Source organism: Elephantulus edwardii, unplaced genomic scaffold (genome assembly GCF_000299155.1).
Source record: "Elephantulus edwardii isolate Elephantulus edwardi_28Jun2011 unplaced genomic scaffold, EleEdw1.0 scaffold00041, whole genome shotgun sequence".
Taxonomy (NCBI): Eukaryota; Metazoa; Chordata; class Mammalia; order Macroscelidea; family Macroscelididae; genus Elephantulus; species Elephantulus edwardii.
The window spans coordinates 3198439-3216424 of record NW_006399791.1 but is presented as its reverse complement, the minus strand read 5'-3'; the positions used below and the strand labels follow the sequence as shown (position 1 = coordinate 3216424).

The 17986-nt window shown below is 39.2% G+C and overlaps 1 protein-coding gene across 1 annotated transcript in view; it reads left to right on the top strand.

Moving 5' to 3' along the window:
* ADAMTSL3 (ADAMTS-like 3) overlaps positions 1–17986 on the top strand; it is a 313622-nt gene that overhangs the window by 185446 nt on the left and 110190 nt on the right. The window contains exon 15 of the mRNA XM_006885199.1: positions 8102–8255. Within this exon, the coding sequence (XP_006885261.1) occupies positions 8102–8255 (154 nt within the window). The remainder of the gene's footprint in view (positions 1–8101; positions 8256–17986) is intronic.

The window sequence follows — 17986 nt, the reverse complement described above, 5'->3', positions numbered from 1 at the left end:
GCTCTAGTTTTTATAATTTCAGTTTTTTTAAGGGTGTCGGGTTTTCTTGCTGTTCTTTTTCAATTTGCTGGAGATACTGGATTAGAGTGTGTGTTCAGCTTTTTGAGGAATAGCCAAATTGCCTTCCAGATTCGTTGTACCATTTTACAATCCCACTGACAGTGTATAAAAATTCCTATCTCTCCGCATCCTCTCCAACATTTGTTGCTTGCTGTCCTGTTAAACTTTACCACTACTATTGGAGTAAGAGTATCTCATTGTGGCTTTGATTTGCATCTCTCTTATTGCCAGTGATTTTGTGCATTTCTTAACGTGTCTGTTGGCTGTCTAATTATTTTCCTCTCTGAAAATTTTTTCCGTATCTTTTGCCATTTTGTAATTGAATTATCTGTCTTTTGATTTGATTATGGAGGTCCTGTGATTCTACAATCTGCTATATCATCTTTCTTTAGAATGGGCACAAGTATGGATCTTTTCCAATTAATTGACGAGGTATCTGTCTTCCAAATTTCATGGGTGAGTAAGCACTTTCAGTGTTGCATCATTGGCTTGACACATCTCAATTGGTACCACCTTAATTCCTGGAGTCTTGTTCTTCACCAATGCCTTTGGTGCATCTTGGACTTCTTCCTTTAGTGTTATTAGTTCTGAATCATAAGGGATTCATTAAATTGGTGATGATTTGTGGATTCTATCTGGTACAGTGTTTGTGTGTATTCATTCCAGCTTCCCTAAGTGCTTCCTGAGTTGTACATTATTTTGCCCAGTCAATGCTTTGCTGTCAAACTCAAGACTTGCATTTTCATTTAGTTCTTTCAAATGAAAAGGGTATTCTTCCCTTTTGGTTTTTTAACTCCAAGGTTTTGTGTGTTTCATTATATTTCTTTACTTTATTTTCTCAAGTTTCCCTTGTAGAAATCTTCTATTTGGCTATTTTACATGATCAATTATTTCATTCATGTTTATATCACTCAAGGACAAGTTTCTAAGTCTCTTCTGGATTTCACTTTGTTCTTCTTTCAGTCTTTTTTCATGTCCTTTGTTTTCGTCATGTTTGAAATCATCTGACAACTCTTTTTTTCTTTGATCATTGATGTTCCTTCCTCAAATCTCCTCTTGAGATGGTCTAGAAATTTGAGTGAAATATACTCAGGGCTATATTGACTTTCATCGACTTGCTTTCATTTTTCTACAGTTTCAATTTGAACTTGCATTTGAACAATTGTTGTGCTTATTCCAATGATAATCTATTCCACAGTTGGCCACTGGCCATATTCTGTCTGATAATATTCAGCTTCTCTTTCCACAAGTGTAGTCAATTTGATTCCTGTGTACACCATTCAATGAAGTCCAAGTTTATAGCCACTGTTGATGTTGTTGGGGGAAATGTCTTCCTAATGGCTTTGCCAAATTCTGTCATGGGATCTCTGACATTGTTTCTATTTATCAAGACCATATTTTTTAACTACTAATCCTTTTCCTGTTTCTACTTTTCACATTCCTGTCACCAGTAATGATCAATGTGTCTTGACCTTATGTTTAATCAATTTCAGAAAGTTGGGATTTATAAAATATATATGTATATGTTAAATATTTTATGTTTTGTGATATTATCCTGTTACTGACCGTTTTGCACATCAGGATAGATCTGGAAATGTTCTTTTGGATAATGAAAGTGAAATCATTACTCTTCAATGTCTTATTGCCAACAGAGCAGACCTATGATTCCCCAATTCAGGATTGCCTAGGACAGGGAGCTCTCATGGCTTAGTGTGTAAGGAGTTGCATTACCAACTGAAAGACAGGTGGGAAGTATCTTTCTATGTATGCACTTTCAAGCCTCAAAAACCTGTTATAGAGTCAGCTATGAGTTGGTTCCAACTTGATGACAATGAGTTAGGGTGTTATTGAATGATAAGGATATCTAACATTCCATTTCACGTTTTATAACTTTTAATTTTTCTAGACTTACACTTCACATGTTCTGTGCTCTAATTATTATCAGGTGTTTTCAGTTCTTCTCATTTTGAGTCACATAGTGTCAGTGAATGACGATCCTAAAACTTTACACCAATGGAGGTTTTGGACCTTCATTTGTGCATGTTGTATGGCTCAAAATAAGAAGAAATATACACAGGCATAAAGAATTAAACTGCCAGCACTAAGGTATATGGATTGGATCCACCAGATGCTCTGCAGGAGAATGATGATCAATCTCCTCCCTTGTGAGTTACCACCTCTGAAAACCTACCAGGGTGTCAGCTATGGGCTGGTTCCAACTCAATGGTGCATAACAACTGTTGAAACGTCAACCCTTCCCCAGTTGGATCTTGAGATCCTTGCTTTCACTAATTCAGATGATGCTCTGATGCTATTCATACGGTTTCACTGGCCATTTTAAGTAGTAGATTGTCATGTTCTTCTTAGTTTTTTTCTTAGACTGAGAGCTCTCCACATCAATATTCATCAAAAAGCTGCAAATCAAAACTACAATTAGTTCCTGTCTTCCTTCAGAAAAAGAAAGACTGATAAAAAAAAAACCCAAAATCAACACATTCTGGCAAGAATATAGGGCTATTGGAAATCGTATACATTCGTAGTATAATAGTATAACCACTATGAAAAACAGTACTGTGTGTTCTCAAATAGCTGGAGATAGGAATACCTTATGATCCCTCAACCCCAATCCTTGAGATATAGCCTAGATATAAAAGAGTTGTGACATGAATATACACATACGTAATCAGGTTCATTGCAATAGAAAAAGTGGAAACATCTAAATGCCAACCTGACTAATAGCTATGGATGTATAAGTGTGTATGTTGTTGCTATGTGCTGTCAAGTTGGAACTAATTCATAGCTGAGAGTCCAACAGGTTTTCAGAGGCTGTAAATCATATGGGAGGAGACTGCTGCCCATCTTTCTTCTATCGAGCAGTTGGTGGATTCAAACTACCTCCCTTTAGGTTGATAGTGCAACTCTTTAGCCAGTAGGCCACCAAAGTTCCTTCCTATATGTATAGAGAAAAGCCTATTGAGTACAGTCAAGTCTTTTTATCAATGGGTTCGCCTAGCTGGATTCAGTAAACTATGGATTTAAAATATCTGAGGGAATATTAGGAGGGAGGAGAAATCAAACCCAACCAACAATTAAGAGACAAAGAGGAAGTGAAAAGTACTGCTTACATTGTGTTTACAGTCTGTTATGTATATATTGACACTGACTTTGTCATCTCTTCTTTTATTTTGAACTTTGCATATATTTACACTAGATCTTCAACTAGAAAAGGAACTTAAAATGGTGTTCCCATTTATAATGGTTGTAGGGAACTATGGTGATGTAATCTGTAGCAAGTTGTGTTGGCAGTGCATGGGCTAAGAGTTTTTAGCAGTTTGAATCCATAAGTGGCTCTGAGGAAGAAAAGGAAGATGGTCCGTGTCCTCTTCTTGTGATCTGTGGCTTTGGACGCCCAGTGGAGGGACCCTATGAATTGAAACACACTTGACAGCAGTGAGGTTTTTCAGATTGGAGGGAGAAAGTCAAACATTTCCTAGCAAAGTCTTAGAATGGTGAGTGACACTCAATTATTTAGCTCCTTTGTTATCCTGAACAGAAATACTTCACAATGATTTGTTGTTGTTGTATGTCATGGTATCTGAACTGACTAATAGCTGATCCTCTAGTCAGTTTTCATGGGTTGTAAATCCACAGGAGGAGATTGCCCATCTTTCGTCCTCAGAGAACCTGATGGGTTTAAACTTTGTGCCTTTGGGTTTATATCACAACTCCTTACTGCTTGGTTGTTATTGTTGTTAGGTGTCATTGAATTGAGTGAGACTCATAGCAACCCTAATGTGAATGACAGATCTGAATCCTGTCTTATCCTGTGCCATCCTCACACTTCCTGACACACTTGAGTCCATTGGTGCAGTCACTGTGTCTATCCATTCTGTCAAGTGTCCTCCTTTCTTTTGCTGACCCTCGACCTTTCCAAGGAATAGCCTCTCCTAGGAACATGCCTAAAGTGTATGAGACAAAGCTTTGTTATCTTTGCTTCCAAGGAGCACTCTAGTTGCACTTTCTCCAAGACATAGCTGTTTACTCTTTTGGAAGTCTCTGGGATGTTCAGTGTTCTTCTCCAACACCACGCTCGAAGGCCTCAGTTCTTCTTCTGTCATCCTTAGTCATTGTCCAGTTCTCAGATGCATAACAAGTGGTGGGAAAGATCATGGCCTACCATTAACCTACCACTGTGAGATTAATAAAAAGTGGGCCTTTGTTTTATTATATAGGAAACTCCTAGATGATTTGATTAGTTATAAAAAAAATAGAAATGCTAAGTCTATAAATGGCAATTTAAAATATTTTGTTTAAAAATCTGCAAAAATAACTCCATCTTTTCTTCTGCTGAAAAATATTAATTAGAGTCTTCTATTAAAGAGGACAATGAAGCAGTTTTTAAAAATTCCATTCTCCTCCCTTGAAACCCAACAAAAATCCACAAAGAGAATGAAAGAGAGGGAACACTATGTCTTCAATGAACAATGAAATGGCCACAATCCCAAACTATAAATTATGAAACACACCTGCCAAAGACTGTAAAGTCTGGACCAAAATGAGAGAGAAAGCTGTGAGCTGACAAATATTTCCTCAGGCGCCGAGCAGGGTACAGATTTCTCTAGGAGTAAGTGTGACAGCCCTGACAGGCCTACTCAACAGGCCTTTGATTACAGGCACTGAGAATGTCCCTGCAGAGGAGAAACCATGCCATGTAGCTTCTCACCAAGGAAGGCTGCCAGAGATGAAGTGATGTCAAGGAAAGGGAGTCAGCAACCGCAGGGTTAGTACACAGTGAGCCAGTTATTGAAAAGAGTCTTCTCTGAGTGACACCAATGGCTCACACACCAAAAACTGGAACATGATGTGGACAGAAGAAAGAAGGAAATAGATGGGAGAGTGTTGGTGGCAAAAGATGCAAACTGCCTTAACTCATTGCCCTCACACCCACGAAACTGTGTTTTTCACCAGTAGCCAACTGCACTCAAAACTCTAGCATAAAATCTATACATTGAAATCATTTTGTACCATTGAGTCAGAAATGACCCATAAGATAACCTTCCAGTGAGTTTTCAGAGATAGTAAATCACATGGGAAGAGGTTGCCCCTCTCTCTCCTGTGGAGCTGGGGGGTTCAAGCCACATACTTTTGGACTGGCGATGCAATTTGTTCCCACTAAGGCACCAGCACCTTCTACACTAAAACTAGGTGGAGAGGGAAGTTGGAGGTTGAGGGAAGGGGCCAGAGTGTGGAGAAAAAGAACATAAACAAGTCATGTGAACAACATACCAAAAGAAAAGGAATTACTCTTGAAAAAGTTCCAACAAAAAAAGTTTGAGTTTAAAGAATAAGGTAGAAGAAAGCGAGATGAAAAGGGAACTAGAATAGTAAAGGGTGGGGGGAAAGTTAAGAAAAATATTTACATCACAGACGTGAGAGTTAACATGACCAGTGAAACACAGACATGTTACATAGGCTGTGATAAGGCATACGGATGGTATAAAAGGGAGGAAAGGTGTGAAACTGGAGTTTTGTGAGCATGGTAGGTACAGAAGTCGTGAAAAGCAGATCAAACATTGAGTGTGACTGGTATTTATAGGAGGATCTAAACAAACAGGACAGAAAAAGAAAATACTCAGAGATAAAAGATAATTGGAGACAAAGATTAAAACTGTCAACAACTTCATCTTACCTGATCCACAATGAATACACTTGGTACCAGAAGTCAGAAGATCAGGAGATGTATTACTCTGGGAAATCTGCAGTCAGGGACTTCTCCAAGTTATTGAGGAGCAATGATGTTAGTTTAAGCACTAAGGTACACGTGATTCAGGCCATGATCTTTTCAGTCACTTGCCATGCATCTGAGAACTAAACAATAAATAAGGATAACAGAAAAAGAACTGATGTCTTTGAGCTGTGGTGTTGGAGAAGGGGGCTAGATATCCCATGGACTACTGGAAGAACAGACATATCTTGGAGAAAGTGTAGCCAGAGTGCTCCTTAGACGCAAAGATGATGCAACTTCACCTCACATACTTTGGGCATGCTCCTTGGACAGGGACATCAGACTTGGGAGAGTAGAGGGCTGGTGAAAGAGAGGAAGACCTTCAACCAGGTGGACTGACAGTAACTGCAGCAGTGGATCAAGTGTGTCAAAGAATGTGGGAATGGCACAGGATAGGACAGGGTTCAGATCTATTGTGCATGGGGTCACTATGAGTCATACTTGACACCTAACAACAGCAACAACAACATAAGGAGCCAATGGGACAGGAAATACATAAATCTAAGGGGAAAACAGCATGGCCCAATAATTTTGGTTTTGCCAGCATAGTATTTACTTACAAAACCCAAAAGAACAATTGCCACTGAGTCAATTCTGACACTTGGTGACCACATGTGTTACAGCATAGAACTGCTCTGTAGGATTTTCTTGCCTGGAATCTTTAGAGAAGCAGGTTTCCAGGTGTTTGTTTTGTGATGCCATTGGGAGATAACAAGTCACCAAGTTTTCATGAAAATCAGTGGGACTAAGTAAGATCAGACAACAAAAATAACTCGAAATTTATAATTGAGGAATGGATAGGCCTTGGGTTTGGGGGGGGAAGTATGATGAGTAATTAATTTATTTTAATTAGAGTTAAGACTAATCAACCTTAGAAATTACATGCCAAAATAGAATGTAAATACCATAAATCTTGACATTATCTGAATAATGCAGCATAAATTAATTGGAAGCTTGGGGAAGGGAGTTGGGAGGAAACGTGTTATTTACTCATCTTTCTTAACTGGGACTCAACAGATACTCTCATGTCCAAATATGTAATTAAAATTACAGTCTGAATGTCCTGGTGGTTTCTTTAGTAGTCATTCTTAATTTTAGAGGGCTCTGTGGGGAATTAATCACTTATGCTAAGGAAAAAAGATCAGAAGTTCAGCAACTACTTTATTTTCACTCTAGTTTCTTCCCAGGTTCTATTATAGTTAATAAAAGTGCATTAAATTTTTAAATTAAAATGTCTTGCATCTGCCAAACCCACTGCTGTTGAGTCAAGTATGATTCGTAGTGACCCTCGCTCCATTGAGTTGCAGAGACGACTATATTTAAATCTTTACAGGAAGATACAACCTATCCTTCTCCCTCAGAGCGGCTGGTAGATTTGAACCACTGACCTTAGTAGTCTGACACCTTACATACCACGCCACGAGGGCTCCTTCAATGTCTGTAATCACTGTCAAATATTAGTAATTTTACACATATAGTAGTAGAAGTAATTTTTTAACTTTCATTCTCATCCTTTCCTCTTTCCTAAAATTCTTAGTAACAGGTACTTTAGTTATTGTTATGTGCTGTCCAGTCTCCTGCAACACATAGCGACCCTATGTACATGAGTTCTGAACTCTGCCCAATCCAGACCCAATCTCTTCATCTCTGACAGACCTAATCCCATTTCTCTAGTCATTGAGTCAATCAGTCTCATCCAGGATCTTCCTCTCCTGCGCTGTCCCACCAGTCTTCCCTTCTCCAAGCATGATGTCCTTCTCCAAGGCAGCTGAAAATAAATTCGTTTCAACGGCAGTACCCAAAACAGAATTATCCAGCAATAATTCAGTTGCCAAGAAGAAAGAGAGACAGAGACAGAGACAAAAAGAGAGAGAAATGTCTTGGGGAGCTCTGGTGGCCTAGTGGCAAGGAGCTGCAACTACAATCCCAGAGACACACGGTTCAAATCCACCAGATGCTCTGCCGGGAAAGGGGGCACAATCTCCTCCTGTACCAGTCAGATCTGATTTGACGGTACACGCACACAAAAATAATAAAAAATAAATAAATAAATAAATAAAAATTTAAAAAAATAAAAAAAATAAAAGAGAGAAATGTCTGTATCATAAAAGATGCTCAAATCTAGGAAATGGCTCACTTATAGTCCTGTTTCGCCGTAAAATTCCTTCCTATTTCACCATTTGAGATCCTGCTGTTGTTGGCTGCAAATAATTGGATTCATGCTCCATTTGACTCTGTTGCAAATTCTCATCCCAGTGTTCTGTGACCTGCGGTGTTGGAATCCAACGAAGAAAGCAAGTGTGTCAAAGGCTGACAGCCAAAGGCCGGCGTGTCCCCCTCCATGAGGAGATGTGCAGGAACCTCCCGGGGCCCCCTCTCCTGAGATCGTGCCAGATGCCTGCGTGCACCAGTAAGTACGCCACGCTTGCAGCTCACCACGACATGCTGCTCTGGGCTCTCTCCTCCCAATTTCTCCATTTTCATTTCCATTTGTGAACTATGCATATTCTGTAAACCCCGTGGAAGTCAGAAACTGTACAAGCAGGAAACCTAACACATAAGGGAAACTTATGTCTTTTCCACTATAATAAATGGTAAGACTGCATCTTGTCCAAGGCAGAGTACTGCATACTGTAGAGTCACATAATCACACGGGAGGAGATTGCCCATCCTTCTTCCATGGAGCAGCTGCTGACCTCAAACCATGTGCCTTAGGGATTGCAGTGCAGCTTCTAGCCACTAGGCCAACAGCATACTCATGAGACCTGGAAAAAACAAGATAGTCCCACAGAATTCTGCATCTACCAGGTTTCCCATCCAAGCATACCTGGAAAATACTGTGAATAAGGTTGCAGACCTCTGCAGTAAAGCTAATATTATAATAAAGTAAATCACACATTTATTTTGTTCTTAGGGAGCTCTGGTGGCCTAGTTGTAAGAAATTGCACTGCAATCCCAAGGGCATGGAATTCAAATCCACCAGCTGCTCTTCAGGGAAAGGATGAACAATCTACTCCCATGATTTATAGCCTCTGAAAACATGCTAGAGGGTCAGCTATGAGTCAGTAATTACTTAATGGTACTTAACAATAGTACATACAAAACTTGTTGTTTTGTGCCATTGAGTTGAGTGTGACTCATAGAAACCCTATAAACTGCTTGCCCTGTCCTTAGCTATCCTCACTGTCTCTGATATTCTAAGACCACTGTTAAAGTCACTGTGTCAACCCACCTCCTTATAGGTTTACCTATCTTTCACTGACCCTCCAGTTTTGCGAGCATGATGTTCTTTTCCAATGACTGGACCCTCCTAATTATACGCTCAGAGGAAGTGAGATGAAGCTTTGTCATTGTCACCTCTCAGAAACCCCCTGGTTTCACTTTGTCCAAGATACATTTGTTTGTTCTTTTGGCAGTTAATGGGATATTCTATACTCTTCTTCAACACCACAACTCAAACGTATCACTGCTGCTTCTGTCATCCTTAGTCATTGTCCAATTTAGGCTTATAGTGTAATGTATTAAGTAAGCAGTAGCATTATGGCAAAGTTTGAAATACTGTGAGAGTTTAAAATTGCAGCAGCGACAAGAGAGTGGGCACATACTATTGGGGAAAAGAGCACCAGTAGATATGCTCAATAAAGGGTCGCCACAAACCTTCAATTTGTTAAAAGTGTAGGAAAGTGAAGTACAAGAAAGCAAGCTGGGCCTGTATATGCCTTTCACCTCAAATTCATCTGAAATTCCTGTCTTCTAAAATAAATGGCAATACGAACACCTCATTGTCTTTAGGTAAAACAAGCCAAGTACAACCCAGCACTCCAGTTGGGTTTTAAGTATGAAATGGTGCAATATTGAAGAAACAAGATAGAATCCATTTTAAGTATCTACTTCATTAACAAATGGGAACTCTTGGGAACTAATGAGTGTTATAAAAGGAAATAATTGTAGAAGTTGAAATAATTTCCAACTTATTTTGCAAGTAATTTACTTGGCTTAATCCTATTAAAAGTAGAAAAGGGAAGCATTTTAAGTTTCCAACTATTGTTTCATATGTATAATCTAAAACAATAAAGATGCAAACATAAAATTCCTCTGTCTGAAAAAAAAAAGTACACCCCAAACCAAACAGCATAAAGAGCTCTCAACTGACTACAGATAAGCTTAGTGTGATGGGTAAATACTAGGACTTTGTTATAGCACCAAAGTAGTATTATTTCGTATGCATCTACATTTGCAGAGTGCATGGTAAAATATATGTTAACGTGTACACAAATACACTACATGAGGAGGACATAACTGATGGCTTGTGAACTGTTCTACAACAGTTGAGAATAAAGAACAGAATGGGGTAAGGAGAGGCGGGAGGGAGATAGGGAACAGGTATACTGGGAACCTACAGCTTCTTGGTCTGCATTCTGCTTTGTTTTTCACTACTTTCTTTGGTAAAATATGTTCACCATGTCAAGTACTCTTCTTGGGTTTATAGTAAGGAAAAAATATCAGAAATGAGCTTATCTTGCTTTAATGCTATCAAACATTATATATTAAGTGTGTGTGTGTGTGTGTGTGTGTGTGTGTATGTGATGTTTTATTTTTTCTTACTATACATACATTTGTTGATTTTGTTGCTATATTGGTACATACACATATCTATTATATAACAACATATACGTATCAACTATCATTTAAACATAAAGGCATTCTGGTGGTTTAGTAATAAAGAGTTGTGCTGCCAACCCAAAAGCAGGTGGTTTAAATTCACCAGTTGATCCTAGGAAGAAAGACAGGCAATCCCCTCCTATGCAGTTTATGTCTCTAAAAACCCACTGGAAGGTAAGCCAGGAGTTAGTTGCACCTCAATGGCATATAATAACAAAAATAAAATACATTTAAGCATATTTGTAAATCCATAACTCTATATGCATATTGTCTATTGATTTATATAGGACATCACACTGGAAAAGGTAGAGGGGCAGAGATGGAGAGGAAGACCCACAAGATGGATTAATATGGTGCCTGTTCAATGGGTTTGAGCATATTTGAGATCGTGGGTATAGTACAGAATAGGGCAAGGTTCAGCTCTTTTGTTCATAGGGTTGCTATGAGTTGTAGGTGACTTTTTGGATCCTAACAATAATAGCAACAACAAAAATAACTATATATCATCTGTCTGCAGATACAGATGATAGGTAGATAGATAGATAGATAGATAGATAGATAGATAGATAGATAGATAGATAGAGAGTGATAGATGTACTAACAAAGTCCCAGATAATATTCACAAACAAAATAAGAAAAATAATTTTTCTGAAAATTAAGAAAATTAAGATTTCATTTTTAAATGTTGTTTGTTGTTGTTTGTTGTTATGTACTGGTAAATCACGTGTGACTCATAGCAGCCCTCTGTACAACAGCCCTAAACCCTGCTCTATCCCTTGCCAGTACTATTGTCTGTGACACATCTATTCCCCATTACCTCAGTGACTGAATCAATCCATCTCATCGAGGGTCTTCCTCTCCTCCACCCTCCCAAGCATGATGTCCTTCTCCAAGGACTGATCCCACTTTGCAACATGTCCAAATTATGTCAGATGGAGTGTCAGAATCCTTGCCTCTAAGGAGCAGCCTGGCATGACCCTCTCCAGGATGAACTTGTTTGTTCTCCTAGCAGTCCATGGTATATTCAGTACTCTTCCCCAGCACCATAGCCTAAAGGCATCAACTCTCCTTCTATCATCCCTACTCATTGTCCAGCTCTCTGATGCATAGACCATGGCTTGTATTAGGTGCACATTAGTCTCCAGACTGACAATGTTGTTCTTCAGTGCTTTAGAGAGGTCTCTGACAGCAGACTTTGCCAATGCAATTAATCTTTTAATTTACTGGCTGCTGGCACCAAGAGTGTTGATTGTAGAGCCAAGTAAACTGAAGCTGTCAACAATCTCAATGTCTTCACCATCTATCATGATGCTGCCAATTGGCCCAGTGGTGAGAATCTTTGTTTTCTTGATGCTGAGCTTCAATCCACATTGAAGGCTACAGTCCTTGACCTGCTGCAGCAAGTGCTTCAGGCAAGCAGGTTTGTATCATCTGCATAATGCAGATTGTTGATGAATATATCTCCAATCCTGATGCCACACTTCTCCTCAAAGAGCCCAGACTCCCAGATAATTTGTTCTGCATATAGATTGAAAAGATAGGGAGATACAACACATCTTTGACGCACACCCTTCCCAATTTTGAACCATGCAGTGTTTCCTTGCTCTGTTCTGATGACTGCCAATCCAAGTATATGTTTCACATAAGCACAATCAAGTGTTCTGGGATTACCATTTGTCTCAGAGTCAGACACAGTTTGTTGAGATCCTCCCAGTCTAATGTTTTTGCATTTGAAACACAGATAGATATTCCTCTGGTACTCTCTGCTTTCATCCAAGATTTATGTGACATTAGCTATAATATCCCTAGTGCCACAGCCTCTTCTAAATCCAGCCTTCGATTCAGGCAGTTCTCTGTTGATGTGCTTGCTGTTCCAGTTGTTTTTGGATAATCTTCAGCAGAATCTTGCTTGCGTGTGATATCAATGATACTGTTCAATAATTTCCACACTCTGTCAGATCACCTTTCTTTAGAATGGGAACAAATATAGATCTCTTCCAGTCAGCTCACCCTGTGGTTGTCCTCCAGATTTCCTGGCACAACTTGGTAAGCACATCCAGGGCAGCATCTGTTCTTTGAAATATGTCAGTTGGTATGCCATCAATTTCTGGGGCCTTGTTTTTTGCTAATTCTTTCAGAGCAGCTTGAACATCTTCCTTCATCACCATAGGCTTTTGCTCATATGTTGTTTCATTCATTTTTCTGTGTCCATCAATTCCTTTTGGTACAATGACTCAGTATACTTAATGTCTTCAAAATCAAAAGAAGATAGGTTCTTGTAATAATAACTGAACACTTATTTTGTTGAAATTCTACTTCATTCCCCTGTAAGATTATGAGACAAATGTTATCTCTATCTCATTTAGGGATAAGGAATCCAAGACTGAAATGTAGTCAGAGATTTGTCCAAGGACCCAGAGCTGCATATTGGACCCTTAGTAACTTGACTACAAGTCTGTCTGACACATGAGCCCGTGTTTTTAGTCACTGCTCTGCTAATTGATGACTTGACTTTCTCCCTTCTCTGTAAGAGACTTGTTTGAGAGCAAAAATTCAGAATCCTGAGATTTCTAATGTTGGTTTTCAAGTGTCCTGGAATTTAGGAATGTCTGAGGCATATGGCACAACATCTTACTATGAGTAGCTTATCTAGCTGATCCTCCTGAACTGTGAAGAGTTACGTAGCAATGTGGCCAGACCAAAAGACTGACTTAGACAAGACTGAAACAAGAGTAATACTGGCAGCTTCCTCTAAAGTAATAACAGCATAACATGTGGGAATACATCATGATTGTTATGTGGTGCAGGATGAAATTATAAATTATTATGGCACATAGCAGAGAACAGAGTAAAATTTGAAGTTCCAGGGGGAAAAAAGGACAGTAATATTTCTCCTCCACCCCACCCCACTCCCTAGCTTGCCAACATGTAGCTCATGGAAGCCGACAAGCAAAGGGAATGCGTGTTCACTGCCAAGTTACCTCGAGCGGGGGCCTCCACTTCAGCTGTAGCCTGGTCTCATGCCAGCAGTTTTGATCAATAGCTTTTACTTGTTGAAATTTGGCTTCTCTCGCAATATTCTCACATGGCACTCTCTTCTCCCTGTAACATTATCACAGGGCCGAGTGATGAGTTTGGCATATTCCTATCCTCCCTGTCTCTGCTGGTTCTGTACCGAAATCTCACTGTTTACACACACTTACCATTTCTATCACTAGGTCCTCATCACATTTGCAGTGGACAAACCTACAAGGACATCCTTTACTTTTCTTCAGGAAACACCACCACCACCTCTTACCTTCCTCTGTATTTTCAAGGAGCCAGGACAGCCAGTATCCATGATAATGACCTTTCTGTAGCAACAGTGTGATCGCCCATTTGCCCAATGTCATCTGTTCCACAGACTTCATCTCCTCTGCATGGTGACCCCTTAGTTTTCCTCATTATGCAGTGTGCAGAAATGGTTTATCTTCCATCTCATGCCTGTTTATTTAGCTAATGAACAGCTATGACAACTGGTTCTTACATCTCTGTCTCTGTTGTCCCCAAACTTTCTACCCTTGCATTAGAAACCACTCCTTTTAGCTGACACACCCTAATTACTTATGTAACCAATTATGTCACCTGCTACTTATGACCGTTCTTAGCCTATTGGCTTGATCATTCTGATTATCTTCAGTCCTGTCATTATTCTCCAGGTAATTTGTATTTTGCTTTTTTCCCCTGGGAAGATGAGCTAATGAGATTTTCCAAAAAAGAAAGATAGACCCACGCTATATATATATTTAACATATATTTAATACCTGTGCTATCTGGAGTAAGCCCAACAATTCAAATGTAAGGTTTTATTTCATATGCCTTAAAGATTCCCTAGAAATTGACCACAGCAAGTTCCTCGCTACTTTACTGACCCCAGGCTCCCATCTCTCTTCTGATGTTGTCGCATCTCCATCAGTCATATCAAGACTAGTATTTGTTATGTCTCTCTGAGTTTCTGCTATACCTTATCTCGAATCTACCTTACTTTCACATCCCAGCACTGGAAATGTGTGGGGTTTTAAAACAAAGTCTCTCAATTATAAAAGAGATCTAATGACTTTCAAATTCAACTTCTAGAGACCAGGTCCTAATAAGTAACCTTGAGCATAAATGCAACCTATCATCTATCTATCTATCTATCTATCTATCTATCTATCTATCTATCTATCATCTATCTATAGCATCTATCTATCTATCTATCTATCTATCTATCTATCTATCTATCTATCTATCATCTATCTATCTTGCCTCACATACTTTGGCCATATTGCTAAGAGAGGTTATTCCTTGGAGAGGGACATCATGCTTGGAAATGAGGAGGGACATGCCACAGTCACTCATCATGTGGCATTGGGAAAATAGTTTAATCTCTGAGAGTCTCAGTATTCTTATCTGTAAAATGGGAGTACTAACTGTCCCTTGCAGGGAGCTCTGGTGGCCTCATGGTAAGGATCTGTCCTGCCAGCCCAAGAACAACTATAGCATTGTTTTAAGAATTATGAGTTAATATCTATAAAGTCCTAAGCAATGATACTAAGGTCTAAAACATTATTAGTCCTTTTCAGTTTCATGAACACCTCCAAGCTCTATTATAATTTTTAAATTGTATAATACATAATAGATTATATGATTGTATTATATCTTTTCATGCATTAGGTTTTCATCTTGAACGTTGTTGTTAGGTGTCATCAAGTCAATTGTGACTCAAAGTGACCCTGTGAACAACAGATCTGAGCCTTGCCCTGTCCTGTGTCATCCTCTCCATCTTTGATATACTTGTGCCAATTATTAGAGTTATTTTACCAATCCATCCTGGGCAGAGTAGGTATAAACAAGAAGGCTTGTTCTTCTGTATGTTGTTGTAGTTATGTGTTATTGAGTCACCTACAACTCATAGCGACCCAATGTACAACGGCTCTGAAGCCTGCCCTGTCCTGAGCTAGTCTCACTGACTCTGAAACGCCTACCCCCATTGCCCTAATTACTGTATCAATCCATCTCATCCATGATCTTTCTCTCCTGTGTTGTCCTTCCACCCTCCAAGCATGATGTCATTCTCCAAGGACCCTGGCCACATGTCCAAAGTATGTGAGATGAGCTTCAAAATCCTAGCCTCCAAGGGGGAACTTGGTTTTACCCTCTCTGAGACAGACCTATTTGTTTTCTTGGCTGTCCATGATATGTTCAAGACTCTTCTCCAGCACCACAAGTCAAAGGCATCAATTCTCTTTCTGTAATCTTTAATCATTTTCTGGCTCTCTAATGAATAGCAAGTAATTACAAAGACCATGGCCTGGATCCGTCATATCTTAGTCTCTAGACTGACATTGTTACTTCTCAGTATTCTGGAGAGGTCTCTGATAGCAGATTTTCCCAGTACAATTTGTCTTTTGATTTCCTGACTGCTGGTGCCAAGAATGTTGATTGTGGAGCCAAGCAAGCTGTAATAATTAACAACGCCAATTTCTTCTCCATCTATCATGGTGCTGCCAGTTGGCCCAGTGGTAAGCATCTGTCTTCTTGATGCTTAGCAGCATCCATACTGAAGACTACAGTCCTTGACTTCATGCAGCAAGTGATTTAGGTCCCCATCAGACTCAGTAAGCAAAGTTGTGTCATCTATATAATGTCGGTTGTTGATGAGTCTTCCTCCAATCCTGATGCCACATTCCTCCTCATAAAGTTCAGCCTCCTGAATGATCTGTTCCACATATAGATTGAAAAGGCCTCTATGTTTTTCCATATAGACCCCACCATTTACTTGCTGTACGTATGCATCAAACTCTGCTGTGGGGCTATCCCAGGGGCCAAGTAGGACAAACTTGATTTTATCTCAAACCAATTCTGTAAGTCTGTCTGTCCTAGTTTCTAATCAAATACACTATGAAAAGAAACGATGATAAGAAACCTAGTGTTTCCTTTTTTTAAAAACAAAAACTAGGAGAAACTCGTTTATGGGAACTAACATCACATTTTTTTTTCTGTAGATCTAAAGTTGCTCTAAAATAAAATTGTATTTTAAAAAAGAAATGAAGTATATGATTTGGGGTTTAAAAATTAAGACTCCTATTTTTCAGAGTTCTCAAATTTTTAAAATCCTTTCTCCCCCCACCCCCCGACAAAGAACATTAATGGCTGAAGGAGGGGAATTATCCAAGCATGACTATGTGGTCAGAATGTCAATCAAAATGCTTTTCCTAATTTTCCTACAGCTTATCAAACATACTTTCTTCTCTCTACGCTTTCTCTCCTTGTAACATCCCAATCTGTTTCTTTAGTTCTCTCAGCCTAATATTCACACCTTGATTTTACAGTAAAATATGCCCTCCCCTGTCTTCATTCTTTCTCAGCCTTTCTGAGCTTTTGGCTGCTCCCTTGACACCCATCCCTGTCTGAGATTGCTACGAGCCATGGAAACCCAGCCAGCCACAGGTCCACTCATCAGAACCCTTCTTAGACTCAGGTCACCTTGTGGAGCATCCAAGGGCCAAAATGTTCCTTTTCCATGACTCAATTGTTCATTCACTTATTCATTCAACAATTTTGAATGAATATTCAGTGTCTCTCTCAATGTTTAGGACATTCTGTGCCCTCAGGGCACAAAACTAATCTTTGTACCTGGACATTTCTTGTCTTCAATGCTGAAAATAGCCATTGCTTTACTAATTCTATCAGCAATCATTCATCAGGTGCTACTATAATACTATTATGATAGAAATCAAAACCCAAATTCTTTGCTGTTGAATGAATTCCAATTCATAGCGGCCCTTCATTGCCTTTAAATATTTAAGAGAGGAGACTGCCCATCTTTCTCCCATGGAACAGCTGGTGGATTAGAACAGCCAACTTTTTAGTTAGCGGCCTAACACATTACACCATAAGGGCTCCTTAAAGAGTATGATAAACATAAAAAGAAGTCATATTCTCTTCTCTTTAAGAACTAGTAATATAGTGGAAGAAGTGTATGTAAATAACAGTCAATTTCTGTGAGTGCCATCGTAGAATGAAAAAGAATACAGGGTAGGAAATAGTTGGGAAGATCATAAAGGACAAAAAGTTAGAGTAAAATTCTGAAAAATAATTATCTGTCCATCAGGCCTGTGTGGGGAAGGATACTGAGGAGATCGTCAGTATGGACAAAGATAATAGAAGTGAAATAGAATTGTGAGCTTGGGTGAATTGCAAGCAACACTGTAAGACTAGAACCTAGCCCTAGACTAAACCATAGCTCCAGTATGGAATTAGAGCAAAAGAGAAAGTGTGAGACATTAACAGTAGTAGACTTTTAACTTCATTCAAAGAAAATCCAGTTTTATTCAAAAAGGAAAGCTCATTATCATTGTTTATTAAACTGAGGAGGACCTGAAGCGCTTGCTGCAGAGGGTCAAGGACTGCAGCCTCCAATATGGATTGAGGCTCAATGTCAAGAAGACAAAGATT